Source organism: Carcharhinus amblyrhynchos, chromosome 3 (assembly GCF_965287045.1).
Source record: "Carcharhinus amblyrhynchos chromosome 3, sCarAmb.v2.hapA, whole genome shotgun sequence".
In the NCBI taxonomy this organism is placed as follows: Eukaryota; Metazoa; Chordata; class Chondrichthyes; order Carcharhiniformes; family Carcharhinidae; genus Carcharhinus; species Carcharhinus amblyrhynchos.
The window spans coordinates 139,667,111-139,683,290 of record NC_137326.1 but is presented as its reverse complement, the minus strand read 5'-3'; the positions used below and the strand labels follow the sequence as shown (position 1 = coordinate 139,683,290).

The following is a 16,180-nucleotide window of genomic DNA, read 5'->3' as shown; positions in this document are numbered from 1 at the left end:
AAATGTTTGTATGTAAGGTCACATGATTTTGGCAATAACACTACGAGAGAAAATAAATTGGGAGGGAGAAAAAGAGAGAGACTGGGATAGAGAGAGAGAGAGACTGGGATAGAGAGAGAGAGAGAGACTGGGATAGAGAGAGAGAGAGATTGGGATAGAGAGAGACTGGGATAGAGAGGGAGAGAGATTGGGATAGAGAGAGACTGGGATAGAGACAGAGAGAGAGACTGGGATAGAGAGAGAGAGAGACTGGGAGAGAGAGAGAGAGACTGGGATAGAGATAGAGAGACTGGGATAGAGAGAGAGAGACGGGATAGAGAGAGAGAGAGACTGGGATAGAGAGAGAGACTGGGATAGAGACAGAGAGAGACGGGATAGAGAGAGAGAGAGAGACTGGGATAGAGAGAGAGAGAGAGACTGGGATAGAGAGAGAGAGACTGGGATAGAGAGAGAGAGAGACTGGGAGAGAGAGAGAGAGACTGGGATAGAGATAGAGAGACTGGGATAGAGAGAGAGAGACGGGATAGAGAGAGAGAGAGACTGGGATAGAGAGAGAGACTGGGATAGAGAGAGAGAGACTGGGATAGAGAGAGAGAGAGACTGGGATAGAGACAGAGAGAGAGACTGGGATAGAGAGAGAGAGACTGGGATAGAGAGAGAGAGAGACTGGGAGAGAGAGAGAGAGACTGGGATAGAGATAGAGAGACTGGGATAGAGAGAGAGAGACGGGATAGAGAGAGAGAGAGACTGGGATAGAGAGAGAGACTGGGATAGAGAGAGAGAGACTGGGATAGAGAGAGAGAGAGACTGGGATAGAGACAGAGAGAGAGACTGGGATAGAGAGAGAGAGACTGGGATAGAGAGAGAGAGAGACTGGGAGAGAGAGAGAGAGACTGGGATAGAGATAGAGAGACTGGGATAGAGAGAGAGAGACGGGATAGAGAGAGAGAGAGAGACTGGGATAGAGAGAGAGAGACTGGGATAGAGAGAGAGAGAAAGACTGGGAGAGAGAGAGAGGGAGAAAGACTGGGAGAGAGAGAGAGGGAGAAAGACTGGGAGAGGGAGAGAGAGAGGGAGAAAGACTGGGAGAGGGAGAGAGAGAAAGGGAGAAAGACTGGGAGAGGGAGAGAGAGAGGGAGAAAGACTGGGAGAGGGAGAGAGAGAGGGAGAAAGACTGGGAGAGGGAGAGAGAGAGGGAGAAAGACTGGGAGAGGGAGAGAGAGAGGGAGAAAGACTGGGAGAGGGAGAGAGAGAGGGAGAAAGACTGGGAGAGGGAGAGAGAGAGGGAGAAAGACTGGGAGAGGGAGAGAGAGAGGGAGAAAGACTGGGAGAGGGAGAGAGAGAGGGAGAAAGACTGGGAGAGGGAGAGAGAGAGGGAGAAAGACTGGGAGAGGGAGAGAGAGAGGGAGAAAGACTGGGAGAGGGAGAGAGAGAGGGAGAAAGACTGGGAGAGGGAGAGAGAGAGGGAGAAAGACTGGGAGAGGGAGAAAGACTGGGAGAGGGAGAGAGAGAGGGAGAAAGACTGGGAGAGGGAGAGAGAGAGGGAGAAAGACTGGGAGAGGGAGAGAGAGAGGGAGAAAGACTGGGAGAGGGAGAGAGAGAGGGAGAAAGACTGGGAGAGGGAGAGAGAGAGGGAGAAAGACTGGGAGAGGGAGAGAGAGAGGGAGAAAGACTGGGAGAGGGAGAGAGAGAGGGAGAAAGACTGGGAGAGGGAGAGAGAGAGGGAGAAAGACTGGGAGAGGGAGAGAGAGAGGGAGAAAGACTGGGAGAGGGAGAGAGAGAGGGAGAAAGACTGGGAGAGGGAGAGAGAGAGGGAGAAAGACTGGGAGAGGGAGAGAGAGAGGGAGAAAGACTGGGAGAGGGAGAGAGAGAGGGAGAAAGACTGGGAGAGGGAGAGAGGGAGAGGAAGACTGGGAGAGAGAGAGAGGGAGAGGAAGACTGGGAGAGAGAGAGAGGGAGAGGAAGACTGGGAGAGAGAGAGAGGGAGAGGAAGACTGGGAGAGAGAGAGGGAGAGGAAGACTGGGGGAGAGAGAGAGGGAGAGGAAGACTGAGGGAGAGGAAGACTGGGGGAGAGAGAGAGGGAGAGGAAGACTGGGGGAGAGAGAGAGGGAGAGGAAGACTGGGGGAGAGAGAGAGGGAGAGGAAGACTGGGAGAGAGAGAGGGAGAGTGGGATAGAAAGAGAGAGAGAGACTGGGATAGAGAGAGAGCAGAACATAACGTTTATTTATCAGTGTCACAAGTAGGCTTACATTAACACTGCAATGAAGTTACTGTGAAAATCCCCTAGTCGTCACACTCTGGTGCCTGTTCAGGTACACTGAGGGTGAATTCAGCGTGGCCAGTACACCCTAACCAGCACATCTTTCAGACGGTGGGAGGAAACCGGAGCACCCAGGGGAAACCCATGCAGACACAGGGAGAATGTGCAGACTCCACACAGACAATGACCCAGGCCAGGAATCGAACCTGGGTCCCTCATGCTGTGAGGCAGCAGTGCTAACCACTGTGCCACTGTGTCCCACTAGCTAATGGGGCTATTTGGGGTTAGTGAATAAAATGTTGCTTCCTCCAAATCCTTCTCACTATCAGGTGGCTGCATTTCATTAGCATGTGTATGGCTCATGGTGCCCATGAATTCTCTCCATAGTTTTCCTGGTGTGGTGGGTCCGTACTATAATGAGAGATGAAGGAGATTAGGCCTGGGTTCTATAAAGTTTGGAAGAATGAGAGATGATCGCACTGAATCTTAGCAAATTCTGACAGGGCTTGACAGAGTAGATGCAGAAAGGATGTTCCAGGTCTAAAAACAGGACACAGTCTCAAAATAAGAGGCACGCCATTCAGGACTGAAATGAGAAGGAATCTTTTACTTAGAGGGTTATGATTCTTTGGAATTATTTCCTCCAGAGGGCTGTGGAATCTTAGTCATTGAGTGGGTTAAAGACACAGTTCAGTGGCTCCAGGGATGGGGGGTAGTGCAAGAAGGTAGCATTGAGGTAAAAGATCAATCATTATCTGGTTGAATGGCAGATCAATCTCTCCGAATCAAAGAGGGCCGATTACTGCTCCAGTTTGTGTGTTCAGTTCTGGACACTGCGCCTCAGAGAGTACAGATTCACAGGAATCAGGCTTACCATTTCAATTTGAAGAATAGGGTGTTAAGTGGTGATCTAACCATGATAGATTTGGATAAAACAATTTCCACAGGTGGGGAGTACAATCCTGAACAAAACGAGTAGAAAGTTTTAGAGATCCTAAATGAATATTTCTCATCAATATTTATTGTTGAGAGAAGCATGAATGTTAAGGAACTTGGGGAAATAAATAGTGATGTCTTGAGGGGTGTACATATTACAGAGAAGGAGGCGCTGCAAGTCTTAAAGTGCATCAAGATAGATAAATCCCCGGGGACCTGATGAAGTTTATCACAGGACATTCTGGGAGGCGAAGGAGGAAATTGCGGGTCCCCTAGCCGAGATATTTGAATCATCGATAGTCACGGGTGAGGTGCCTGAGGATTGGAGAGTGGCAAATGTTGTCCCTTTGTTTAAAAAGGGCTGCAGGGAAAAGCCTGGGAACTACAGGCCAGTGAGCCTCACACCTGTGGTGGGTAAATTGTTCGAAGCTATTTTGAGGGACAGGACCTAGAGATGCAAGGACTGATTAGAGACAGTTAGCATGGGTTTGAGTGGAAAATCATGTCTCACAAATTTGATTGAGTTTTTTGAAGGGGTAACCAAGAAGGTAGATGAAGGCAGTGCAGTTGATGTTGTCTACATGGACTTTAGTAAGGCCTTTGACAAGGTACCACATGGTAGATTGTTGCAAACAGTTAAATCTCACAGGATCCAGGGCGAGGTATCTAAGTGGATACAAAATTAGCTTCTTGACAGAAGCCAGAGGGTGGTTGTAGAGAGTTGTTTTTCAAACTGGAGGCCTGTGACCAGCGGTGTGCCTCACGGATCAGTGCTGGGCCCACTGTTATTTCTCATTCATATTTATGACTTAGATGAGAATAGAGTCATAGATTCATCGAGGTTTACAGCATTGAAACAGGCCCTTCCGCCCAACTTGTCCATGCCGCCCTTTTCTTTAAAACTCCTAATATAGGAGGCATGGTTAGTAAGTTTGCAGATGACACTAAGATTGGTGGCATATTGGACAGTGAAGAAAGTTATCTCCAATTGCAACGGGATCTTGATCAATTGGGCCAGTGGGCTGACGAATGGCAGATGGAGTTTAATTTAGACAAACGCGAGGTGATGCATTTTGGTAGATTGAACCAGGGCAGGACTTAATTAATGGTAGGGCATTGGGGAGAGTTACAGAACAAAGAGGTCGAGAGGTACATATGCATAGCTCCTTGAAAGTGGAGCCACAGGTGGACAGAGTGGTGAAGGAGGCATTCAGCATGCTTGGTTTCATCGCTCAGAACATTGAATACAGGAGTTGGGACGTCTTGTTGAAGTTGTACAAGACATTGGTAAGGCCACACTTGGAATACTGTGTGCAATTCTGGTCACCATATTATAGAAAGGATATTATTAAACTAGAAAGAGTGCAGAAAAGATTTACTAGGATGCTACCGGGACTTGATGGATTGAGTTATAAGGAGACGCTGGATAGACTTGGACGTTTTTCTCTGGAGCGTAGGAGGCTGAGGGGTGATCTTATAGAGATCTATAAAATAATGAGGGGCACAGATCAGCGAGATAGTCAATATCTTTTCCCAAAGGTAGGGGAGTCTAAAACTGGAAGGCATAGGTTTAAGGTGAGAGGGGAGAGATACAAAAGTGTCCAGGAGGCAATTTTTTCACCCAGAGGGTGGAGTGTCTGGAACAAGCTGCCAGAGGCAGTAGTAGAGGCAGGGACAATTTTGTCTTTTAAAAAGCATTTAGAAAGTTACATGGGTACGATGGGTATAGAGGGATATGGGCCAAATATAAGAACATAAAAACATAAGAAATAGGAGCAGGAGTAGGCCATCTAGCCCCTCGAGCCTGCCCCGCCATTCAGTAAGATCATGGCTGATCTGTCGCTGCTCAGTTCCACATTCCCGCCCTCTTCCCATAACCCTTAATCCCCTCTCTTATCAAAAACCCATCAACCCGCGTCTTAAAAATATTTAGCGAGGCAGCCTCCACCACTTCAATGGGCAGAGAATTCCCGAGATTCACCACCCTTTGAGTGAAGAAGTTCCTCCTCAACTCCGTTCTAAACTGCCCCCCCTTTATCTTGAGGCTGTGCCATCTAGTCCTACTGTCCTTTCTGAGCAGAAAGAGCTTCTCCACCTCTATCCTATCCATCCCATTCATCATCTTATATGTCTCAATGAGATCTCCCCTCATTCTTCTAAACTCTAACGAGTACAAGCCTAGTTTATTCAGCCTCTCCTCATAGCTCAACCCCCTCAACTCTGGTATCAGCCTAGTAAACCTCCTCTGCACTCCCTCCAAGGCCAAAATATCCTTGCGTAAGTGCGGCGACCAAAACTGCACACAGTACTCCCGCTGCGGCTTCACCAGTGCCCTGTACAGTTGCAGCAAGACCTCCCTACTTTTATATTCAATCCCCCTCGCTATGAAGGCCAGCATCCCATTCGCCTTCCTGACCACCTGCTGCACCTGCAGGCTGGGTTTTTGCGACTCATGCACAAGGACCCCGAGGTCCCTCTGCACCGTTGCATGCTGCAGCTTTTCGCCCCGTAAGTAATAGTCCTTCCTACCATTATTCCTACCAAAGCGGACAACTTCACATTTGCCAACATTAAATTCCATGTGCCAGTTCCTGGCCCATTCGCCCAGCCTATCTAGATCCTTCTGCAGACTCTCCACACCCTCCGCACAATTTGCCGTTCCCCCAATCTTGGTGTCATCAGCAAATTTCGACACCATACACTCGGTTCCCTCCTCCAGATCATCTATATAAATGGTAAATAGCTGAGGCCCCAGCACCGACCCCTGGGGCACTCCACTAGTCACCAACCGCCAATCCGAATAGCACCCATTGACCCCCACTCTCTGCCTCCTATTTGACAGCCAATCCCCTATCCACGCTAACACCCTACCCCCAACTCCATGTCCCCTGACCTTCTGTAATAACCTCTTGTGCGGCACCTTATCAAACGCCTTCTGAAAATCAAGGAACACCACATCCACCGGCTCTCCTCTATCCACCGCCCTAGACACATCCTCATAGAACTCCAATAAATTCGTCAGACACGACTTCCCCTTAACGAAACCGTGCTGCGTCTGCTCTATCAAGCAATTCTCCTCAAGATGCCTCGCTATTTTCTCCTTGATCACGGATTCTAACATTTTATGGGCAATTGGGATTAGCTTAGGGGTTTAAAAAAAGAAACGGTGGCATGGACAAGTTGGGCTAAAGGGCCTGTTTCCATGCTGTAAACCTCTATGATGCTATGACTCTATAAAGTTGATAAGGCACCAAGGCAGGTGGAGATGTACCTAATATTGAGAAAAGTGAGAGTGGAATTTACAGAGGCAGACATCACATATCCTTCACTTTCAGCCAGTCTGACTGCCATCCTCCACACCCTCAATAAAAACAAAATACCGCAGATGCTGGAAATCTGACTGAAGAAGAGGGAATGCTGGAAAAGCTCAGCAGATCTGGCAGCATTCGTGGAGAGAGAAACAAGAGTTAATGTTTCAGGTTGTATCTACTTTGGAACTCAGAGTGTTAACTCGATTTCTCTCTCCGCGCATGCTGCTGAGTTTTTCCAGAATTGTGGGATTCATGATCAAGTTTTTCTGTTCCCGGTGTTTGACGTCTGTGTCTCCCTATCCTTTCTCCAATACAGAACACTCTGGAAAAGTGCAGCGTTTGTTCAAAGCCAATCATGGAGCGAATCCTGCGTGCAACAGGCAAAGCCTACCACCCACAATGCTTCACCTGTGTGATGTGTCACCGCAGCCTCGATGGGATTCCCTTCACTGTCGATGCATCCAATCAGATTCACTGCATTGAGGATTTCCACAAGTATGTACCTTCCACAATACTTCACACTAACTTCATTCATATTCAAACTAACATCGGAAACTATCCTTCGCTCCAGATTTAGCCAATCAGCAAACAATTCAACCAATGACTCATTAATCATTAAATACATTGAACAGTGATCTGATTTGGACAGTTAATCCCCAAATTTATTCACAACAAAACTTGTAACAGTCTCACTGGGATACAGTTCCTGAAGGTGCTGACTCTCACTGGGATACAGTTCCTGAAGGTGCTGACTCTCACTGGGATACAGTTCCTGAAGGTGCTGACTCTCACTGGGATACAGTTCCTGAAGGTGCTGACTCTCACTGGGATACAGTTCCTGAAGGCGCTGACTCTCACTGGGATACAGTTCCTGAAGGTGCTGACCCTCACTGGGATACAGTTCCTGAAGGTGCTGACTCTCACTGGGATACAGTTCCTGAAGGTGCTGACTCTCACTGGGATACAGTTCCTGAAGGTGCTGACTCTCACTGGGATACAGTTCCTGAAGGTGCTGACTCTCACTGGGATACAGTTCCTGAAGGTGCTGACTCTCACTGGGATACAGTTCCTGAAGGCGCTGACTCTCACTGGGATACAGTTCCTGAAGGTGCTGACTCTCACTGGGATCCAGTTCCTGAAGGCGCTGACTCTCACTGGGATACAGTTCCTGAAGGTGCTGACTCTCACTGGGATACAGTTCCTGAAGGTTCTGACTCTCACTGGGATACAGTTCCTGAAGGTTCTGACTCTCACTGGGATACAGTTCCTGAAGGTTCTGACTCTCACTGGGATACAGTTCCTGAAGGTGCTGACTCTCACTGGGATACAGTTCCTGAAGGTTCTGACTCTCACTGGGATACAGTTCCTGAAGCTGCTGACTTTCACAGTGCTGAGGGATTGTGCGCACTCGGGATTCCCTGTGTCGCACTTTTGAATCATTCTGATGGCTACTTTCTGCTCCAACAGGAAATTTGCCCCGAGGTGCTGTGTCTGTAATGAAGCCATTATGCCTGCTCAGGGGCAAGAGGAAACAGTGCGCATCGTGGCTCTGGACCGTGATTTCCACGTGCAGTGTTATCGCTGTGAGGTACTCACACTGGCATTGACTTATTCAAATAAAGAGCAGCAGAATGATTCCTGTATGCAAGTTACCAGCGTTAGCCAGGGCTCACTGGGTAGCTCGGCTGCTCTCTCCCTTTGAGTTACAAAATTGTGGGGAAGCGATGGCTTTGTGATATTATTGCTAAGACTGTTAATGCAAAAACTGAACTAATAGTTTGGGGATCTGGGTTTGAATACTGCCAGAGCAGATAAGGGACTTGAATTCAATTAAAAAAATATGGAATTAAGAATCGACTGATCAGAGAGTCAGTGCTGAGAGAGTGCTGCACTGTCAGGGGGTCAGTGCTGAGGGAGTGCCGCACTGTCAGGGGGTCAGTACTGAGGGAGTGCCGCACTGTCAGAGGGTCAGTGCCGAGGGAGTGCCGCACTGTCAGAGGGTCAGTGCCGAGGGAGTGCCGCACTGTCAGAGGGTCAGTGCTGAGGGAGTGCTGCACTGTCAGAGGGTCAGCGCCGAGGGAGTGCCGCACTGTCAGAGGGTCAGTGCTGAGGGAGTGCCGCACTGTCAGAGGGTCAGCGCTGAGGGAGTGCCGCACTGTCAGAGGGTCAGTGCCGAGGGAGTGCTGCACTGTCAGAGGGTCAGCGCCGAGGGAGCGCCGCACTGTCAGAGGGTCAGCGCTGAGGGAGTGCCGCACTGTCAGAGGGTCAGTGCTGAGGGAGTGCCGCACTGTCAGAGGGTCAGTGCTGAGGGAGTGCCGCACTGTCAGAGGGTCAGTGCTGAGGGAGTGCCGCACTGTCAGAGGGTCAGTGCTGAGGGAGTGCCGCACTGTCCCAGGGCACTATTTTGGAAAGCAGGAAAATGCTGGCTAATGTTTATCCCTCAATCATATTGCTCAAACAGATTTGGTGTTGATTGTAATATTGTTGCTTGTGGAGCTTTCTGTTTTTTTTAAGTTGGAATCTGAGTTTCTACAGTCATAATAACATGAGTTTATTTGACGTCTATGAAATGAGAGATTGCTGGAAGCTGCTTTCCGAATGCTCTGAAGCAGATTGACAACAATGCAACTGAGCTCATGGTCTGGCAGATGACCAGATGTTTGTTGAGGGAGGTGCATTGTTCAGAGGGAGGAGACCGGGCTAGCTGGAGGGGTTTAGTGAGGGAATCCCGGAGATTTAGGCTCTGGGAACTGAAGGCAGGCCACCAGTGATGGAAGAATAATTATTGGGAATCCTCGAAAGGCCAGAATTTGAGAAATGCAGGTACTGTACGGGATTGTGACACTGCAACGGGAAGGAATCCAGATACTGTATCAGAAATGTAAAATCGAGGGGCTGTTGATCAGGAGCTAGTGTCAGTCAGTGAGCACAGAAGTGATTGACAAACAGGACTTGGTATGAGTTAAGACACATACAGCAGATTACTTGGAGAGCAGAATTTGGGAAAGCAGCCAGGAATACCATGGACTCATCAAGTCCAAAGTAACAAAGACAGAAGTGAGCTTTTCAGCAGCTGATGAACTGAAGCAGGGACAGTATTGGGCAATGATCTGGTGATGGAATAGGCCACACAAATATGGCATCAGAAGTTCATCCCAGGGCCAGAGGTTACAAATAGTCTGGTTCAACTTCAGACAGAGAGGTGGTCAGGGAAGGCGATGTGAGAGAAATGGTTTTAGTGAGAGTATCATTGACCCCAATCGGTATCTGCAGAAATATTGTGGCAACTGGTTTCTTATCAAAAGATCTTCAGGCAGGTTTGAAAGCAATTTAGAATGTTTTGAGTAAAAGGCAGTGTAAAAATGCAATGTTTATGTTTGGATGTGCTCTGACCGAGTTGGGAGGATTGCTCTGTTTACCTCTGCATCTAAAACCTAACTCTCTCACACACACACAACTCACGGGGACGCATCCTCTTGTTCCGATCGAGTTGGGAGGATTGCTCTGTCTGTCTCTGCTTCCCCACTGGTCACAACATTCATTAATGATTTCTCCAGCGAGCGACACGGCCAAATCAGAGCTTTATCCATAAATCCCAGAGGGACTCCTCAATGTCCGGGGTTCTACAGTAAACAACAGAATGATTCATTGATTATAAAACCAGGTCTGTCAAATAGAAAGTCAAAGCTCATCAACACAGCATGAGATAAAGTATAACAATTACTCTATCTAAAAGCTAACTCGCTCACGTACACACTCATTCTCACACTCTCTCTCACACCCGCTCACACTCTCTCTCATACACACACCTCTCACACACACACACTCTCTCTCATCCACGCACAATCACAATCTGTCTCACACATTCTTTCGCATTCTCTCACAAACACACTCATATACACACTCATGCACACACACTGTCACACTCTCTTATACACACTCATGCACACACTCTCATACACACACACACAGTCACACACACACTTGTGCTCACACTCACACACACTCATACATACAGTCTCCCTCTCTCTCACACTCACACACACACACACACACACTGCAATGTCTCTTATGCTACTTCTCAGGTGGAGTAGAGGAAAGTCTGTAGTTAGTTGATTTCAGAGTGTAAAGAGACTTTGGGGCACCCCCATTCACTTGATGCTGTGAGATTCAGTGTGAAGCTTCAGGTGCTGATATGTCCTTTACCCACACAACTGCTCTTTTCTTCACCAAAGCCAAAACCAGCTGACAATTTTCTAAACAAAGCTTTCTGGGTATGGGTGGTTTATTTTATTCATTCATTCACAGGACATGGGCATCGCTGGCTGGCCAGCATTTATTACCCATCCCTAATCGCCCTCCATTCAGAGTCAACCACATTGCTGTGGCTTTGGAGTCACATGTAGGCCAGACTGGGTAAGGACGGCAGATTTCCTTCCCTAAAGGACATCAGTGAGCCAGATGGGTTTTTCCGACAATTGACAATGGTTTCATGGTCATCAGTAGATTCTTAATTCCAGAATTTTATTCAATTCAAATTTCACCATCTGTTTGAGGTGGGATTTGAACCAAGGTCCCCCACAGCTCATCCCAGATCTTGCCCTGGGTCTCTGAATTACTTGTCCAGTGAATTTATTTAAGCCATGTGAGCCTTTTGGGAACATTCCACCAGGGTCAAGAATCTTTCCAGCTTCTTTAAAACTGTTTAATTACCATTTCCTGCGAAATGCTGCCTTTTCCAGGAATAGCACCAACCAGAGTCCCTGCATTAACCCGTTAATAAACCCCGACCTAAACAACTTTCTTCCAGAATGTTCTCTGTCTTTGAAGATGGGACATTTTATGTGATTAAAGTGTTTATGACAAATGACAGATTGCAAACAACACAAGCAGGAGGAGACTATTCAGCCCCTCAAACCTGTTGTAATTCACATTCAGAAGACAGCTTGTCTGTAACTCAACCTATTACCTCCCCTTACTTCACATTAACTTCACTCAATAACAACCAATGACCTCAGTCCTGAAATATCCAATATCTCCAGATATTGAGAGCAGAGAGTTTCAGGTTTCCATTCTGTGTTGTGTGAAGGAGTGCTTCCTCATATCATCCTTCAACAACATAGCTCTAATTTTAAAATTTAGCTCCCCTGTTCTAGTCTTCCCCACCCAATGAAATCATTCTGTATCTACTGTGGTAGATTGTTTGATGATGAAATGTGGGAATCTATGAAATTTGTTATTTGAATGGAAAGAAGCTTAGTCACTTTGTGCCTTTCCCAGATCAGGTGTTGGTGTTAACCTCTGTAGCTGTGCTATCCCCACAAGGGGTGAAGTGTGGCAGGACATTAATGTGTTCAAAGCCCCAGGTAATGACTGTGTCTTGAATGGATGCAACAACATCACCTGGATTGCTACAAGGACAACCATCCCTACCCCCATTCCAAACATCATTGGTTGGATTTTTCTTTTCTAATTCATTCGCAGGATGTGGGTATTGCTGGCTGGCCAGCATTTATTGTCCATCCCTAATTGCCCCTTGAGAAGGTGATGGTGAGCTGCCTTCTTAAACCGTTGCAGTCTGTGTGGTATATAGATACTCCCACAGCGCTGTTAGGGAGAGAGTTCCAGGATTTTGACCCAGTGACAGTGAAGGAAAGGTGATATGTTTCCAAGTCAGGATGGTGAGAGACTCGGAGGGGAACTTGCAGGTGGGGGTGTTCCCAGGTATCTGCTGCTCTTGTCCTTCTAGATGGAAGTGGTCTTGGGTTTGGAAGGTACTATCTAAGAAACCTTTGTGAAACCTTCCTGCAGTGCATCTTGCAGATAGTACGCATGGCTATGTGAGTGGTAGAGGGGTGAATGTTTGTGGATGTGGTGCCAATCAAGCAGGTTGCTTTGTCCTGGATGGTGTTGAGCTTCTTGACTGTCGTTGGAGCTGCACCCATCCAGGCAAGTGGAGAATATTCCATCACACTCCTGGCTTGTGCCTTGTAGATGGTGGACAGGCACTGGGGAATCTAACCTGCTCTGGTAGCAAGATGATGCCTTCTCATAACTGGTTGGCTGCAAACATTCCTTTATGTTTCTAGTACTGAACTCATTCCCTCTTTGTTACTAATATTCCTTGCTTCACTCTGCTCACCAACTCTTTTGGTTTTATTCCAGGACTGCAGCATCCTCCTGTCGGATGGAGACACTCAAGGATGTTACCCCCTGGATGGACACATCTACTGCAAGAGTTGCAATGCTACACGGATCCAGACAATGACTGCCAAGGCCACCACTGACCTCTGATGACTCCAGACTGCCCACTGAGCCATACAGCCCAGCAGGAACACCACACAAACCTGCGGCCACTTCCCCACTGAGCTTCCACCTGTGGGAAGCTCCCAACCAAAGATCAGGCAGTTACAATCTGCACCTCTCGCATTGCATTTCCTCTTTTCCACTTCCAGCCTTACTCTGCCAATCACATTGCTGCCTCAGTCTATACAGACACGTCCTGATGCACAGCCTCACACCACTGCCTGTAAATTACTGTTCTTCCGAGAAGCTTTAGTGGGTTTGGTTCCTGCCATGCTTAATCTATGAAGAGGATCTGTCTCCAGAAATTAATTCCTCACAACCTGCTCACAATTATCATCGCAGTTCTGAGATGATGCTTCTGAATAGGTTGGAAAACAATGGACAGGAATTTGGCATTGGAATTAACCAGGCATTGAAAATAGTCCAGCAAAGAATTTTGTGCCTGTCTTATTATTCATCCATCTCCCACTCTGCACAATATTTACTTCCCACTCTGTCTCTATTCCAGCTTTCTCTCTTTCACTATCTTCCTGTCTCTCTCTGTTTGCCTCTCACTTCATTTCTCTCTCTCTCAGTCTCTCTCTTTCCCACATTCCCTCAGATTATTCAGTAAAAAGGGTCTGTTTGCTGTTTGGGAATAATTCTGTAAAACAGGCGGGACCAATCTGGCGTTTTTTAAAACTCTGATCACACAACTTTCTTCCATTAATAATTACACAGCATTATAGAATTCCCTTGGAATTGATTGAATGGAATAACCTTTCAATCTAGTGTCCTGGGATGCTGGACAACTCCCAGCTGGAATGCTGGTGTGGTTAGGCAGTGAGTGCTGGTGGTGTCCCCCAGTTTTATGCCCCTTCCACAGTCTCCTACTTGAGAGGTGGAGGGGGGAATGAACGGTGAAAATTGAGGCCCCACACCAGGTGGAATTCTCTGATTTTTAACACTTGCATCCTGACAATCTGTCACTACTTCTTCCAAACGATGGGGAATTTCCTCCCAGTTCTCCTGATCTCCCTTTGATTACACTCTTTATACCAATACTACATTGGAAGCTCAGGACAGCAAACAAACTCTACCCCAGAATGTTCAGAGAGAATTTAACTAATGCCTTCCATTAAGAAATTTAAAGAAAATTTATAAATTGTCTGAATATTTAAAATATTTTCGAGCAAATAAATGTCAAGTGAGGGAAATTTGGAGGTAAATTTGAACCCAAGAGTTAGCGGCATCCCAGCTGTTGTGGCATTAAATCCAATAAATCAAATAAAGAAGGGAAATTGAGCCAGGGTTCATTCTCCTGGACCCAAGGCATCCGGTTGTGAATCTGGATCTGTCTGGAAACCTCACCGTCTCAGCCATGGGCCCTCGACAGAGGAGTAACCCCCCGCCCCAGCATTGTTAGAGGTTCTGGGGGAGGGGACACGTGCTCAGTAGAAGGAAGGATACTCATTATACTGTACCCCTAGAGGAAGAGGGTGTCCATCGTACTGTACCCCGCTCTGGAAGAGGAATATTGAAAGGGCAGAAGGCCGCAGTTGGGGTTGTACGTCAGTCTGATTTGATCAGAATGATGTTGTCTTCCACAGAACAGGCTCCAATCTGTGTAAAATATTCTCACTCTTAGTACAGCAGGGTTTGATTTTAGTTAATTGATTCGCTTCAATTGGTGAGTTTGGTGTGGAGCTGAACATCTAACCCAAAGAGTGGCACGGTTCAAGGCGATATCTCAGTGCACAGCTTGTATTGCTGATGTGGTTTGGAGCTGAACCTATGTTGGAGCAAAGAGTGAGTTTATTTCAAGACAAAATCATTTGCTGATTGGTGGCAGTAGTTTGTGTTGGTTGTGTTCTGATCAAAGGCCATTCGTTGAGCGGAGGAGAGGCAAAGGAGAAAATGTCCCTTCATTTAGCCAGCACCGAGAATGCTGGTTTCTGGTGAAAGTGAAGTCACAGTGCCTTCCATTCTGCAGAGCCAACAGGCAAAGACTTATTTTTGAATGCATTAGGTGAGAATTGGAAAGCTTAGGTGAAAGAAACTTTGTAATCCTGTGCCACACACAGACTTGTTTTCACATCTTGTCGAAAAGTCTCCCATGGTGAGAAGCCCAAAGCCAGTACATTGCAGCTGCCTCTGTGTTTGAAGAAAATCCTTGCAGGAACCTTTTTGATCCTGAAGGACTTTATATCAACAGATCCCATCCCGTTTACTTATGGAGCCTGTGTTCCTTCAGTTCTCCTGATGCGATATTAATAATTCTCTCCCCTCACTGAAACCCCTAGCACATGAGGCAGTCCAGCAGCCTTTGAGTAGTTAGAGTGAGAATATTAACATTTAAGCTATCCTCCCAGATTGTGAAGGAGCTGCTGATGGACACAAGAACAACTCAGCAGAAATGGTCCCAAATTTTCCGGCTTTAAATTTATACAGGAAGAAATAATGTTTACTCCTGGCACTTTATAAATGTGAAAAGTAAGTTTTATTTAGCTCCGGGAATCTTTATTGGAGAAAGAATAAACAGGCTGACTTTCTAAACATCCAAGCTCCAAACATCGGGCACAGACCAATAACTTCTGCGCCAATTTAGAAACCTATTTTGCCAGGAATTTCATGGAAAAGAAAACCAGATTTCCAATTTGGGGAGCATCATCACTGACAGTAACCTCTGTGATGAGATGGTTCTGAGTTGTAGAGACGATACCAACTTTACCTTTTCCTAAAGATTTGTGTATTGAGAATTAGAGCAAGATAACAGATCTCTAACCTTTGGACACAGTCACAGTTTAATACTGCTTGTGTATTGTTGGGATTGAGAGGCTGAGTAAGTTGCACCAATATTCTGAGTGTAGAAGAATGTGAAGTGATCTGATTGAAACGTTCTGAGAGAATGTGGCAGGATAGCTGGTGGGAGACTCTTCCCTCAAGCTGGAGAAACTCGTGGTCCCAGGACAGGGGGGTCGATCATTTTGCTCTGAGATGAAGTGAAGTTGCTTGACTGTCAAGGATTGAGAATATTTGGAATTCCCTGGTCCAGAAGACGGTGGGTGTTCAATCAGTGAGGTGGCCAGCGATAATGAGACTGCTCACGGGGAGATAGGTTTTTGATGGACAGGGGAATTAAGGGTTATGGGGAGAGGGCGGGAAAGTGGAACTGATCCACTTCAGATCAGCCATGATCTTATTGAATGGCGGGGCAGGCTCGAAGGGCTAGATGGCCTACTCCTGCTCCTATTTCTTATGTTCTCAAGAGGGCAGAATTAGAGATCGGGAGAGATGATGGAGGGTTGTAGGGCTGGAGGAGATTTATTAAGATAGGGGTGAGGCCATGGAGAGATTTGAAAAGAAGAATGTGATTGAGATGTGTT

At 47.0% G+C, this 16,180-nt stretch overlaps 1 protein-coding gene and 1 long non-coding RNA gene across 3 annotated transcripts in view; one reads left to right on the top strand and one right to left on the bottom strand.

Annotated features, from left to right (window-relative positions):
- The window catches only part of LOC145341198 (uncharacterized), a 47,209-nt gene extending 37,081 nt beyond the window's left edge, over positions 1 to 10,128 (bottom strand). For both annotated transcript variants that reach the window (XR_013886342.1, XR_013886341.1), the window contains exon 1: positions 9,972 to 10,128. This is a non-coding gene — a long non-coding RNA (uncharacterized LOC145341198). The remainder of the gene's footprint in view (positions 1 to 9,971) is intronic.
- The window catches only part of lpp (LIM domain containing preferred translocation partner in lipoma), a 191,877-nt gene extending 175,697 nt beyond the window's left edge, over positions 1 to 16,180 (top strand). Inside the window, exons 7-9 of the mRNA XM_080186123.1 lie at positions 6,826 to 7,004; positions 7,977 to 8,097; positions 12,675 to 16,180. Of these exons, the coding sequence (XP_080042249.1) occupies positions 6,826 to 7,004; positions 7,977 to 8,097; positions 12,675 to 12,803 (429 nt within the window). The 3' untranslated portion in view covers positions 12,804 to 16,180. The remainder of the gene's footprint in view (positions 1 to 6,825; positions 7,005 to 7,976; positions 8,098 to 12,674) is intronic.